The sequence below is a fragment of the Phyllobates terribilis genome, unplaced genomic scaffold, assembly GCF_046119375.1.
Source record: "Phyllobates terribilis strain yellow unplaced genomic scaffold, ASM4611937v1 Scaffold_3__8_contigs__length_932513732, whole genome shotgun sequence".
NCBI classification, from domain to species: Eukaryota; Metazoa; Chordata; class Amphibia; order Anura; family Dendrobatidae; genus Phyllobates; species Phyllobates terribilis.
In genome coordinates this window covers 872,376,724-872,390,183 of record NW_027362763.1, presented here as the reverse complement: position 1 = coordinate 872,390,183, position 13,460 = coordinate 872,376,724, and the positions used below count along the sequence as shown (strand labels likewise).

At 46.3% G+C, this 13,460-nt stretch overlaps 1 protein-coding gene across 1 annotated transcript in view; it reads left to right on the top strand.

Annotated features, from left to right (window-relative positions):
• RASGRP3 (RAS guanyl releasing protein 3) overlaps window positions 1-12,928 on the top strand; it is a 161,210-nt gene extending 148,282 nt beyond the window's left edge. The window contains exons 16-17 of the mRNA XM_073672631.1: window positions 8,033-8,403; window positions 10,812-12,928. Of these exons, the coding sequence (XP_073528732.1) occupies window positions 8,033-8,403; window positions 10,812-10,820 (380 nt within the window). The 3' untranslated portion in view covers window positions 10,821-12,928. The remainder of the gene's footprint in view (window positions 1-8,032; window positions 8,404-10,811) is intronic.
• The last annotated feature ends 532 nt before the right edge of the window (window positions 12,929-13,460 follow it).

Genomic DNA, 13,460 nt, shown 5'->3' with positions numbered 1-13,460 from the left:
GCTGGTCCATAGACAGACTGACCGGAGTTGTAAGGCAGACCGTCGGACCTCAGGAAAGCAGGCAGGTAGCTGATATGCGCTCCCAGGTGAGCAGGCAGGCTGGTCCTTTAGACAGACTGACAGGAGTAGTAAGGCAGACCGTCGGACCTCGGACTGGCAGACAGGTAACAAGTATTCAGGCAGGAATCAGGCAGGTAACTGGCAGGAAACTGGCAGGTAACTGGCAGCGGGACCTGAGGGCTGAAGCACAGGTGAGACACAGGTGCAAACAACATTGCTCGGGCACCTCCATTTTGGAGGAGGTGCCTTATATATGATGAAGTCCTCCGGCCATTGGCCGGGGACTCCTTAGGACGGCGCGCGCGGCCCCTTTAAGAGGAGGGGAGCGCGCGCGCGCGCGCCCTAAGCACAGGGGCCGGGAAGGAGCGCGCGCTGAGAGCAGAGCGGGAGGAGGACGCCGGGAAGGAGCGCGCGCTGACAGCAGAGCGGGGAGAGGACGCCGGGCACGGAGCAGAGCGGTGAGGGGAGCAGCGTCCCTGCCTAGCAGAGGGCAGGGACGCCAGCGCTACAGTGTGGAGGGACTGCACGACTGACTTGACCTCTCTACGGGACTGGCAAGTGTGCCATTGGCTGGGCCTTCTTGCTCTGCTCCAACCGGGGATCCTTCTTCCGGGGATTCTTCCTGAGCAGGCTCTTCTGGGGCACTTACAGGCTCTATTTGCTGTGGAGGGTCTTCTGGCTGTTGGTAGAAGGGGATCACAGGTATTATCACTGTTCCTCCTAGTTGGGGCCAATCTGCCGGGAAATCTCCTAATTCAGTATGTAACACTGCTTCTTCAGGCTCCTCCGGTACGATGAGACCATCTGAAGTTGTGTCCAGGTCTGCTAAAGTTTGTGCCTGGAACTTTAGCAGACCTGGACACAACTTCAGATGGTCTCTAGATACTGTTGCAGTCGTTCTTAGTCCGTCCTTGGTAATTAAACAGGTCTTCATGTTATCAAATCTTGAATTTAACACAGTGTAGGGTTCCCTCTCCCACTGGTCATCAAGCTCGTGGTTTCTTCTTTTTCTCTTTAGCACGACTTCTCCAGGTGCTAAGGGTTCTGCTGGCGCACTCTTGTTGTACTGTGCTTCCTGCTTGTCTCATACCCTATTCAGACTGTCTTCGACACAGTCTTGCACTCTCCTGTACTGTTCCTGTCGCGTCATGTCCCAGTCCTCAGTGGACATATCTGCTTCGGGTTCTACTACACCAAGCTCCGGGTCCATGGGCAACTTTCCGGGTCTTGCTCGCATGAGATATGCTGGAGTACAATTGGTGGAACTCACAGGTATGTGGTTGTACAGATCTACCAGGTCAGGTAGCTTGTCAGGCCACTGGTTTCTTTACTCTAGCGGTAAGGTCTTCAACAGGTCGATGATGATGTTATTCATCTTTTCACATAACCCATTGGTCTGGGGGTGGTACGGTGTAGTCCGGATCTTCTTACACCCGTACAGATGGCAGAACTCCTTGAACAATTCGGCTTCAAAGGCAGGGCCTTGATCTGTCAGCACCTGCTCCGGGTATCCAAGGGGGCCTGCAGAAGAACGCCTGAAACGTTTTCGCCGCAGTTTCTGCCATCAGATCCTTGACGGGGGCAACCACCAGCAACCGGGAGTAGTGATCCTCCATGGTCAGGGCATAGGAATATCCAGACCTGCTGGGTGACAGCTTGACATGATCCAGGGCCACGATCTCCAAGGGTCGAGTTGTCTTGATGGGTTGCAGGGGTGCCTTCAGTCTGCTGTAGTCTTTTCTTCTGAGGCTACAGGGTCCACAATCCCAGCACCATCTCTCTATGGAACTGCGCATTCCAACCCAGTGAAACCGACCTTTCAGCAGGGTTTCTAGCTTCTTCCAGCCAAAGTGCCCCGCATGATCGTGGTAGGCCTCCAACACCATCTCGATGTCCGTCCTAGGCACTACGATCTGCTATACCATCTCATGGGTCCTCGGGTTGACATACCTTCGGCACAGCTTCTCCCTATAGATGAACTGCCGGCTTCTCTCATTCCACAGTTGTTTGGCTTGTGGAGACGCGTCCTTCTCCAGGGAGGAACCTTCCTGGGTTATCAGTTCTTTGATACGACTGACAACCGGGTCGCTGTCCTGGGTCTCCTTCCAGCTGTGGTGAGGCAAAGGGTTTAATGTCTTACCGCGATGCCTCCTGGAGGCTCGTTGCTCATGGACCATTCCATTACGGTGGAAGGCGGGTAGCTCAATCTCCTCCAGGTCATTCACTTCTTCTTCAGTGTCCGTCTGGTGAGGCATCCTGGACAGTGCATCGGCATTGGCATTCTTGCGGCCTGCCCAATACATAATGGTGAACTGGTAGTTTGACAGCCGAGCCATCCATCGTTGTTCCATGGCTCCTAACTTGGCTGTTTCTAGATGAGTCAAGGGGTTATTATCAGTGTAGGCAGTGAACTTACTGGAGGCTAGGTAGTGCTTGAACCGCTCGGTGATGGCCCAGACCAGGGCCAGGAACTCCAACTTGAAGCTGCTATAGTTCTCTGGGTTCCTCTCGGTCAGGCGGAGCTTCCTGCTTGCATAGGCGATCACCTTCTCTTTGCCATTCTGCTTCTGACTCAACACAGCTCCTAATCCTTCGTTGCTGGCATCAGTGTAGAGAAGGAACGGTTGGCTGTAGTCAGGGTAGGCTAGGATCTCTTCGCCGGTCAGGATCTCCTTCATCACCTCAAAGGATTCAGCTTGCTCCTTGCCCCACTGGAAAGGGGGGTTTCTGCCTCTCCCGGACTGTCCTACCAGGAGATCTTGCAAAGGCGCCACTTTCTTGGTGTAGTCCTTCACAAACCTCCAGTAATACCCGACTAGTCCCAGGAACTCACGTACCTCCTTGAGGCTCTTCGGCTCCGGCCATTTCCGAATGGCAATGACCTTCTCCGGGTCCGGGGCTACTCCTTCTGGACTGACGATGTGCCCCAGGTACTGTACCTTTCACTTGAGCAGGTGGCACTTGGAGGGCTTCAGCTTCATCCCATACTAGGACAGTGACTCAAATACCTCTGCCAGGTGCTTCAAATGGTCCTCGTACGTTTTGGAGTACACTGTCACATCATCAAGGTATAGCAGTACGGTCTCAAAGTTACGGGGTCCCAGGCACTCCATCAATCTCTGGAATGTTCCGGGGGCGTTGCAGAGTCCGAACGGCATACTGATGAACTCGCAGAGTCCCATCGGGGTAGTGAAGGCCGTCTTCTCCCGGTCCTCCTCAGCAACAGCTACTTGCCAGTACCCACTAGTAAGGTCAAGGGTGGAGAAGTAATTTGCAGACTTTAATGTAGACAGGGATTCCTCTATACGGAGCAAAGGGTATGCATCTTTGTGTGTTATGCGATTTACCTGTCTGTAATCTACACACATTCTCATGCTTCCATCCTTTTTCCTGACTAGGACCAGGGGAGCTGCCCAGGGACTACAGCTATCCCTTACTACCCCTGCCTTCTTCATGTCATGCAACATCTCCTTCGCCTTCTGGTAGTGTGCTGGTGGTATGGGCCTGTAACCTTCTTTAATGGGTGGATGGTCACCTGCGGGTATATGGTGTTGTACCCCTTTAATCCTCCCAAAGTCAAGTGGGTGTTTACTGAATACCTGCTCGTATTCCTGAACCACCAGGTGTACACGCTGCTTCTGATGGGCAGGAGTGGTGTCTGTCCCAACATGGAGCTGTTGACACCAATCCTCCACCTTGGTTCCCGGGCCATTATCTTCCACTTCATGTGGTGAGGTTAAGGACTCCGCCGTGTGTATGCAGTTGTTATCTACTGTGTACAGTTAGGCAACAGTGGCGTAGCGTGGTAATCTAACCTCGTCCTCACCATAGTTTAGGAGGCAAAAGGGCACCCTCCCATTGTTTACGTCCACTACCCCTCTGGCAGTAAAGAGTGTAGGTCTATGCTCCGAGCTAAGGGGCTCTACTACCGCCTGGTAGCTCCGTCCTTTGAGACCTTTTGCTGCTCTACACCAAATCAGCATCTCACTCATCGGGGGGATCACAATGGGTATCGGGTCTGTCACCCATACATTACCGATTTCACCACCTGTTAGCTTTACCTGTTGCTGGTACATAAGGGCTCGTATCTCTTTCTGGAGCACCCTCCTCTGCCCTGGTCTGGCAGTGTCAGCCATCTGTTGGAGCAAGAACAACACTTCTCCCAAACAGTTACTAACAATATTTGTGCCAAGTACCATATACAAGTCTGTATCATCAGGATTAGTCTCTACTACAATTAGTCCATGGTCCTTCAGTTCCAGTCTTCCCAGCTTTACTGCCACATCCTTAACCCTGACTAGGTTAAGGGGGAGGCCATTAGAGGCATACACAGAAAGGTTTGGATCTGGCGGGTGAAGTTCGTCTATGGACCAGAACCTTTTGTAGAGGACATCACGCATGATGGTTACCTGAGATCCTGTGTCCAGCAGGGCAGGTGTCGCGATGCCGTCCAGCACAATGGACAGGAAAGGTCTTCCTCCTACGAACCAGCGGTACCAGTTTGATGCGCCTGGTTGGTCTACTTCTGGGTGTCTGCCCTCGGCCCCAGGGTTTCCTCGTTTAAAGGGCAGGTCCGCGTGGTGTGGCCTGCTTTCTGGCAGCAATAGCAGATGAACTCTCCTGGAGGGCGACGTTGGTTGTGGGTCCTCCCACGAGGTGACGTTGTCCTCCTATGGGGTGGCGTTGTCCTCCTTCTTCTTCTCATCCAGGGGACATCCTCAGGGCTATCGGCTAGCAGGATCCTTCCTTCCGGCTCAGGCTCCGTCTGTAGCTGCAGGGTGCTCATGACAGTGGCCCGGGTTTTACTTAGCTGGTGCACTTCAGAGCGTAGGCTGTCCAGCTCGCTAGGGGGCACTGTTTGCATCCTTGTTTCGGCCGTTAGTGAAGGAGTGGCGGGTGCTGCAGGCACTGGGGTGGCCCCACCCTGGTAATGCTGGATAGCAGTGTCTGTGGTTTCCAGGGGCTGCAGGCCCTTTATAGCCATGTCCTTAAAGGTGTCAAAGGTGGCATCTGGATGGTCTAAGGCCCACCACCGTACAGTTCTGCTCTCCTCCTGGGACTTCAACCCCCGGATGAACTGTTCCATCAGCATTTTATTTTCCTCATGGATGCTGGCTGGACTAACCTGATTCAGGGCCCGCAGGGCCTCCTGTAAATGCCAGGCATAGTCCCGGATACTGTCCTCAGGTTTCTGGACACACTGGTAGAACCTCATCCGGAGATCTGTCTCAGTGCAGTTTTCAAACGCTGTTTGCAATCTTTTAAAGATGATGGACACTGATTCTTGGTCTGCGGCTGGCCAGGTTTCAACTTCTCGCTCAGCGGCACCAGTCAATTGTCCTAACACTACTGCGGCTCTCTGCTTGCCAGTCATAGAATACATATCCAGTATGCCGCATATTTTCCTCTTGAATCCGGACAGTGTGTCCGGTTTACCATTATACTGGGGGAACCACTTCGCTCCAGGGATATACGGCAGGGCCATAGGGATCAACGGAGTTACGACCCCTGCTGGTGGAGTGGCTGCTCCGGCCTGTGCGGCACCGGGCGCAGATTGGGCATCAGGAGCGTTAACCGTTGCTCGGGCGGCTTGCTGGTCGTCGGCCATTGTTGCGCCCCCCCTAGTGAACCGGAGCCTACCTTCTTCGACAGGTAGGCCGCAGCTCCACGGGCGACGGTCTTCTTTCAGGACCTTACGTCGCTTGCGCCTGACGTCAGAGTGTCCTCTGGCTCCTTCCAGGACCTGACGCTTCCTGGTTCAACGTCAGGGGCGGGGCGTGTCCTCAACTTCGCGCTTCTAGCGGTTACACCTCCCAGGTTCCCGCGGTTACGCCCTTCTTCTTCCCGCGCTGCAGCGCGATAATGGCGGCGTTCCTCACCGCAGTTTAACACACAGTTCAGTTCAATAAAGGCGCACAGTACCCGATGGCAGCGGGAACGCAATCCTGTTCGTGACGCCGAAAGCTGACGCGCCCCCAGGGCCGTGGGGTACTCGGCAGCCGGGCCTCTGGTTGCCGGGGGATATCACGGTGGCTGGCCCGGTCCGTGACCCAGGGCGGTTAGCGAAATGGGGAAACTTCTATTATTTGGGGTTTTTGGAATTATTTGTGATGCCACCTGTGGTGTCTGGTGAGGATCACCAGCGCTGCAACAGTCCTCTGAGGCAGATGTTAGGGCAGCAAATGATGGCACAGCTCCCCTCAGGTGGAGCAGGCCTCAGGGCTGTGTAGGGGATGTACTGGATGGTGGTGCAGGGGAGAGACGGCAGGTCAGTCCCGGAGTAAGGATGGACACTCACACAGGGGTAAGCTTCAGTACCTTTACTGGTGATGCTGCAGGCACGGTCCAGGGTACTCCAGGTGAAGGGCGCACTTCTAGACTCTCCCCAGTGAGCGGGTATAGGGCCTACTGATCCATTGCTTTACTCTCTAGGCTTCTGGCCTGCCAGGAGCTGGGCCTAGCTTGGTTACTGTCTCTCTCTGCACCTGCTGACCTGGTGGTAGGGCCTTCTCTTTGGAGATCACTCTCCCTGGATGCTGGGACCTCTGTGACTCCAAGCCCTGGTACTACAATCAGCATTCGGTGGACATGGGACCTGTAGTTCTCCCGGGGTTCTGGTGGTTCCTACTAGGTGTAGAGAGTCCCTGTAGGCGCGGACCCCGTGTCTGGTATATATATCGGGGTGAGCTTACTATGCTCCTCTGCCCCCTAAGTTCCACTCTCTCTTTCTCTTCGCCGTAGACCACACTCGGGGCCCTCACTACTTGGCAGTCGGCTTGCTGCGTCTTCACCACTCTCTGAGCGTCGGCACGCTGTCTGCTCACTGTGAGCTATGTTCCTCTCTGAACACTGACTTCCAACTAACTCAGCTGCCTAGCTCCACCTTCCCTATATATGTCCCTAATGGGCTCCCTCTGCTGGTCTGAGGTGGAAGGTGGAGGTGTATGAATGTAGTGAGGGCCTCTTGTGGAGAAGTCCATTCATGCACCATTCTGGGTTCTGTGGAACCAATGCGCAGCAGGGGCGCCACATTAGCAGACTGTATCTCACATGATAAGATTAGAGGCACAGCAGAGTGCACTATATTACACATGATTAGATACATGACTCAGTGGACAATTGCTGTGATCTGAGCTCACCTGCTCTGGGGATCAGAGTTGCAGTGGTGATTTAATACAATGTACTGTATACTCAATGCTGGTGAGCACTTACTGGTTATTACTGTGATCTGAGCACAGGTGATGCAGATTTCCAAAGGATGCACAACTGCTGGATTTGGTTAACAAGCCAACAGCACGGTTGTATAGCCTTATCTTTGCAAGTCTTTTAATAGCACAGAGAGTGAAGGAAATTTGAATGCTTAAAGAAGCACTCCTCCCATCAAAGTTTTCATACTCTTAATATATTGCAACCATCATATTATATAGCACTGTGTACTTACAATTGCTCATTTTGCCCTTCTACCCAGCTAATTCTTGTCTTTTATCTTTTCTATGTAGAAACAGGAAGTCTCTTTTCCCTGGAAAAATCATTCACCTCTTCAACTTCTGACTCCCTCTTCCCACTCCCAAGGACTTTTGTAGTGACTCATGAGTCATGCATGGCAAATTGATTTCCTGTTTCTACATATAGCTTAGAAGGATTCAGCTAGTCAGTTTTTATTAATGTGATGTCAAAGACCTAATAGAAAAGGGGAGAATTAACTGGGTAGAAAGGCAAACTGAGCAATTGTAAGTACACGGTGCTATATAATATGATGACTGCAATGTATTAAGAGGATAAAAAGTTTGATGGGAGGAGTGCTTTTTCAAACTGTGTATAAAGTAAATCAACCGGATAGGTTTTCTCCTATCCCCCCTATTCCTACAATCCAACAATCCTCTTTTGTGAGAATAAAAATTTAAATAATGACGTTTACAAGTTAACTTTGAAGTCAGTTGGATACTAAATATAACACTTTTAATTTCTGCAGCACAAGATGAAGTATTTGAGTTCCCTCCCTTTGGAAGAGACAACAATCAAGATCTAGATGGACGAGCAATCACTTTGGTTACTGGATCTTCTAGGAAAATTTCAGTACGATTACAGAGGGCAACAACCAGCCAAGCGACACAAACAGATCCAGTGTGGCCCGATTCTGGCTGGAGTGACACAGGTTCTCATACATTTCCTAAGATGAAATGCAAATTTTATAGTAAGTCAACGAAGAGCAAAGGTTTTGCTAAATGGGAGAATGAAAAGACTAACATGCATCCAAATATGGATATCATGGAAGTACAGATAATGGAGCAGCTTCAAGACCACAATGGGATAGAAACCAAGGAAGAATTGAGCAGTACTGAGGTATAACAATATGTAAATTTATACCATATGTATAAAAAATATCTTTATCAATGGCCAAATGGAAGTTTGTGAACGTATCTGGCTCATCTGCTGGGATCATTAAACTATAGGTATAAAGTCTCATGTAGACAGCAGAGCCTTGTGAAGAAGGTGCTCTAGACAGAGACTTCTGCAGTTGCATGCTATGGAGCCACAGCGACTCTGTGGGTCGCAATAAGGTGTTTTGTGTTTTGCCATCTTATATCCATGTTCTCCTCCATCATCAATGCTTTGAGGGGACTATAACTCTTTCTACAGCCTCTGAAAACTTTTGGTTTTGAAGTATCACGTATAGGGGAGGATATTGTGGACACATGATCAAAGCACCATAAGCAGCACACTGGTACCTGCACCTTCATAGAACAGAGAATAACTGAGTAATATGACATATATAAGAGCATTCCACAATGAGAGTCATACAGAGGTGCAGTAGGACCCCACAGTAGTCTATGGGTACTTTATTATGGCCATGCACAACCCAGGGGATGAATGGAGCCATAGTATGTTCATGTGCAAGGAGTCTAAAGAAAAGCTACAGTGCAAGCCATCCCATGTCACTAAATGGAAGTGATCTATCCCAATGAAAATTTGTAGTAATTATTTGGATTCCAGATTATTAACTCATGGAATGACCGAACTGTGGTTGCTTTTAAAGATGTCGGGAGCAATTTATCAAGACCAGTGATTTGTAAGCTGTTCTTGGACTTGTAACCTGCTGGAGTAAGATGCACCAAATTTTATTAAGAGGTGCATGCCTTTTAATAAATTTGGAGCTCTACATTTATGACAAAATGAAATGTACCCCAGACCCAAGACACTTTTTCAGGATATAGTATGGTTTATTTGTCAAATTGTGTTACACCACACCCTCTTTTACAAATTTAAACTTCCAGGCACAAACACGTTTAAAGTCACAACATTTTGTGCAAATAAACTTTTAAGAGACAAATTTTGAGAGTTTTTTCACACCATATTACTAGCATAGAGGGGAGGATAAATTCCCCCATTGTCTTTGATAATTTGCACTGTGTTGATATAAACTGTCTTTGGTTGGCCCAAACATTTCTATTCAGTAAGTGACAGAATCCACTCAGTATCGTGAGTATCCTTAGTAAAAATGCAAAGACAGTCCACTAAATAAAGATTACCTTTTTGCTAAATTTTTGCTAAGTAAAGGTATTTAGTAAAGTTTGTACTATTTAAATGTATTTTATTTATTTATTTTATTCAATTTCTCAGAGAACCCCTTTAATAATGGCAAGCTATCCTTGCCCACATGCAGCAAAACAGGCCCAAACAATGATATACCACCACCATGTTTCACAGATGTTATGAGGTTTTTATGCTGAAATGTAGTGTTTTTCTTTCTCCAAGAATAAACCCAAACTCTCTGTTTGCTCTTCCATCCACAAAATATTGTGCCTTTTGGCTTGTCCAGGTGATCTTTAGCAAACTGCAGACAGGCAACAATGTTCTTTTTGGAGAGCAGTGTGTTTCTCCTTGCAATCCTGCCATGCACAGCCTTGTTGTTCAAGGTTGATGATGAAATTATGTGAGACAGGCTTTTAGTTGCTTAGAGGTTACCTTGGATTCCTTTGTTAACTCACGGACTATTATATGCTTTGCTTTTGCAGTGATATTTGTTAGTTGACCATTCTTGGGAAGGGTAATAATGATCTTGAATGTCCTCCATTTGTACACAATCTCTCTCAATGTGGATTGTTAGAGTCTAAACTTTTTAGAGATTGTTTTGTAACCTTGTTTTTTCAACCTGATGAGAATCAACAACTGTTCTTGTGAGGTCTTCAGAAATATTCTTTGTTCACGCCATGATACACTTCCACAACCATATGTTGTGAAAATTAGACTTTGACATATCCTTGTTCTTGAAATAAAACAGTTCACGCACTCAAACCCGGCAGTTATCCCACTGGTTGAAAACACCAGACTCTATAATTTGACCTGCACGTTATCTTCTAATCCTAAAGTTTCAAATACTTTTGCCACTCACAGACTTTTACAACTCCATTGGATAATTTTTCCTCATTTGATTTGTTTGGTTCTATTTATCTATTATTGGGACTACGGTTAGGACTTCTGAATGTAGTTAATGTAATTTAGGTTAAATTTATCCAGAAATATCAAATATTCTGAAAGGTTCACCAACTTTGAAGCACCATTGTACAGAACCACATCTTCACAAATTCTCAACAGTTCCTGTCCCGATACACTGAATGATTTAGTTAGTGGTCAATAAAAAAAAGTGATCGCTCTGTTTTAATTTATTGCAATTTGAGTCCTACAGTATCTCTTTTTCATATTATATGTCATACTATGTTTTATCATAATTACATTCTATATGTCCACAGGACCGCTGAATCTCTGGTTTTCTGTAAAGACAAAAAAAACTGGCTCTGGCAGAGAAGTGAAATTCCTTTAAAGGGGCAAAAAAGTGACCTGGACTACCTGGCAATGAGAAGAAAGTCCTAGAACAGATGTTTGGCGAAATGCACTATTGGACTCCTTGAGTTACAAATGAACTTTTCTCACTGAAAAACGAAGTATGTCAACAGTCGGAAGGAAGACACAACTACTTGACTTCTACGGTTGATCTTGGTCACTTCTGCAGTTGGTCACTTTGAGTGTTTGACTCTACTAAAATCCAGCATTTTTTGTACATAACAGCTTTAGGTTTGTAGAGACTGTGTATTACTACTTGATTGGTATTTATTTTAGGAGAGCAAGTGAGGAGTCAAGCAATATTATTTAATAATTATCACACCTAAGGATTTATTCCGCAGTGTCACACTACTGGTAGCTGATTTTTTTATGTGATTCCTGCTGGTGATATTCAGTCATCATCATATTCTCACATATCAGAGATGCAAACATTCCTATATTTGTGCTGTCAATAAATGTGCAGTTAGAGAAATGTAAATCTAAAACAGAGAATACTCAACAGAAAATCAAAATTGTGATGTGTAGCGAATATCAGTCTAGTTTATTTGAGGAGTCATTTCAACAACTGAAGCACGGTGAAATTTAACGTTTTACTAGCTCACCCACTGTCAAGTTGAATGATGATTAGGGGACATTCACAATATTTAAAGAAGCATTCCCAATAAAAATGCTATTCCGTAATCCCCTATCAGTATTCCTATAGTGTAGTGAGGATGTGTTTAAATACCTATAGCAGTATTCTCCAGTTCCCAGCAAAATTACAATCTTCTTCTGAACTAGGTAAATATATTTACCTGTCATCCATCCTTTTTGAGTGGGCAGTTGCTCTTCATGAGTGTTCTACAAGCACCATAGGTACTGGAACTTCTTTTCCCTTGCTTTCCAGCCCTTTTGTTTTGTCCAATGGCTTGCCTAAAATAAAGTAAAATCCCAACGCTGTATTGTGCCTACATGTAACTGACAGGAGAGCAGGAGCAGAAAGACGAAGACCTGCTCTCATTTCCTATTCAAACCAAACAGGAAAATGAGCGGTAATTCCCGGGCGCTGCCATAGAGTGAAGACAAGTGTGTACAGTATGTTCTCTGGATCTTTAGCCATACAATGCGTTTTGAAGTCAGGTTGACTCCATCACTTAAAGGCTTTACTTGATTGAGTCAATTCGTCTTCGAAACTCGTATGAATAAAGATCTAGGAACATACACCTTAGTTTTCATTCTGTGGCAGCGCCCTAGAATCGACGCTCTTTTTCCTGTTTGGTTTGAATGTGGAGCAGTAGCCCTTCATTCGTACAATTACGGAGTTGTGCTGGGTCACAACACAGACAGGTAAGCATATACAATCCCTTGCTCGGTGTGTCGTGTAGCAGCTGGAGCGCCTTTTCTGTTTTTCTTTTCACTGCTCTCACTTCCTGTAATGGATCAGTGTTCAGTGTCTCTGCTGTAAGAGATGGATTACACTTGACAACAGGCAATGAGCAACAACTTATACAGAAGAGAGACATCTAAAGAAGAGAAACATCTTTTTTTGGGGGGGGGAGGGCAGGACAACATGTTAAATGAAGTAGTTTGTAGAGATTTTTTTTCAAAAATTTTGCCCAAAACAGTCCTTTATTTTTTTCCTATGCAGGACATTCATACAGCAAATAGCTCGATGAGACTAATATCAAACATTCAACCTACTCATAGGGCTGCTGCAGAAACTGATTTAAATAATCTTTTGAAATTAGCTACTAATTGCTTCAAAGTAAATAATTCCTCGATATATGAATTACAGTATGCTGTACAGAAACAGTACAAAGTAAACTTAAAACAGTCACATCATATGTAAATGGATCAACAATGCTCACTACTACTACTACTACTACTACTACTTGTATTTATTTCTATGTTTTCTTAAATCACTGGATACTGATATTAAACTGTGTTTACCGTTCCTCAATGTTATTTAAAAAAAACTTGTTGTATTCGCAGAGGAAAAATGATTTTCTTTTTGAAGCTTTATGGTTTAAATAAAACTGTATAAAAATGCATTGTGTACATTGAAACTTAATATCAGTGAGGATTCAGGTGGTGTTGTCTAAATCTACACCACATATACAACCTCTGGCAAAAATTATGGAATCACCGGGCTCGGAGGATGTTCTTTTAGTTGTTTAATGTTGTTGAAACAAAGCAGATCACAGACATGGCACAAAACTAAAGTCATTTCAAATGACAACTTTAGGGCTTTAAGAAACACTAAAAGAAATCAAGATTAAAAATGTGGTACTCAGTAAGGGTAATTTTTTTCAGACCAAGCAGAGGGAAAAAATTATGGAATCACTCAATTCTGAGGAAAAAATTATAGAATCATGAAAAAAAACACACAAAAGAACACTCCAATACATCACTAGTATTTTGTTGCACCACCTCTGGCTTTAATAACAGCTTGCAGTCTCTGAGCCATGGACTTAATGAGTGACAAACAGTACTCTTCATCAATCTGGCTCCAACTTTCTCTCATTGCTGTTGCCAAATCAGCTTTGCAGGTTGGAGCCTTGTCATGGACCATTTTCTTC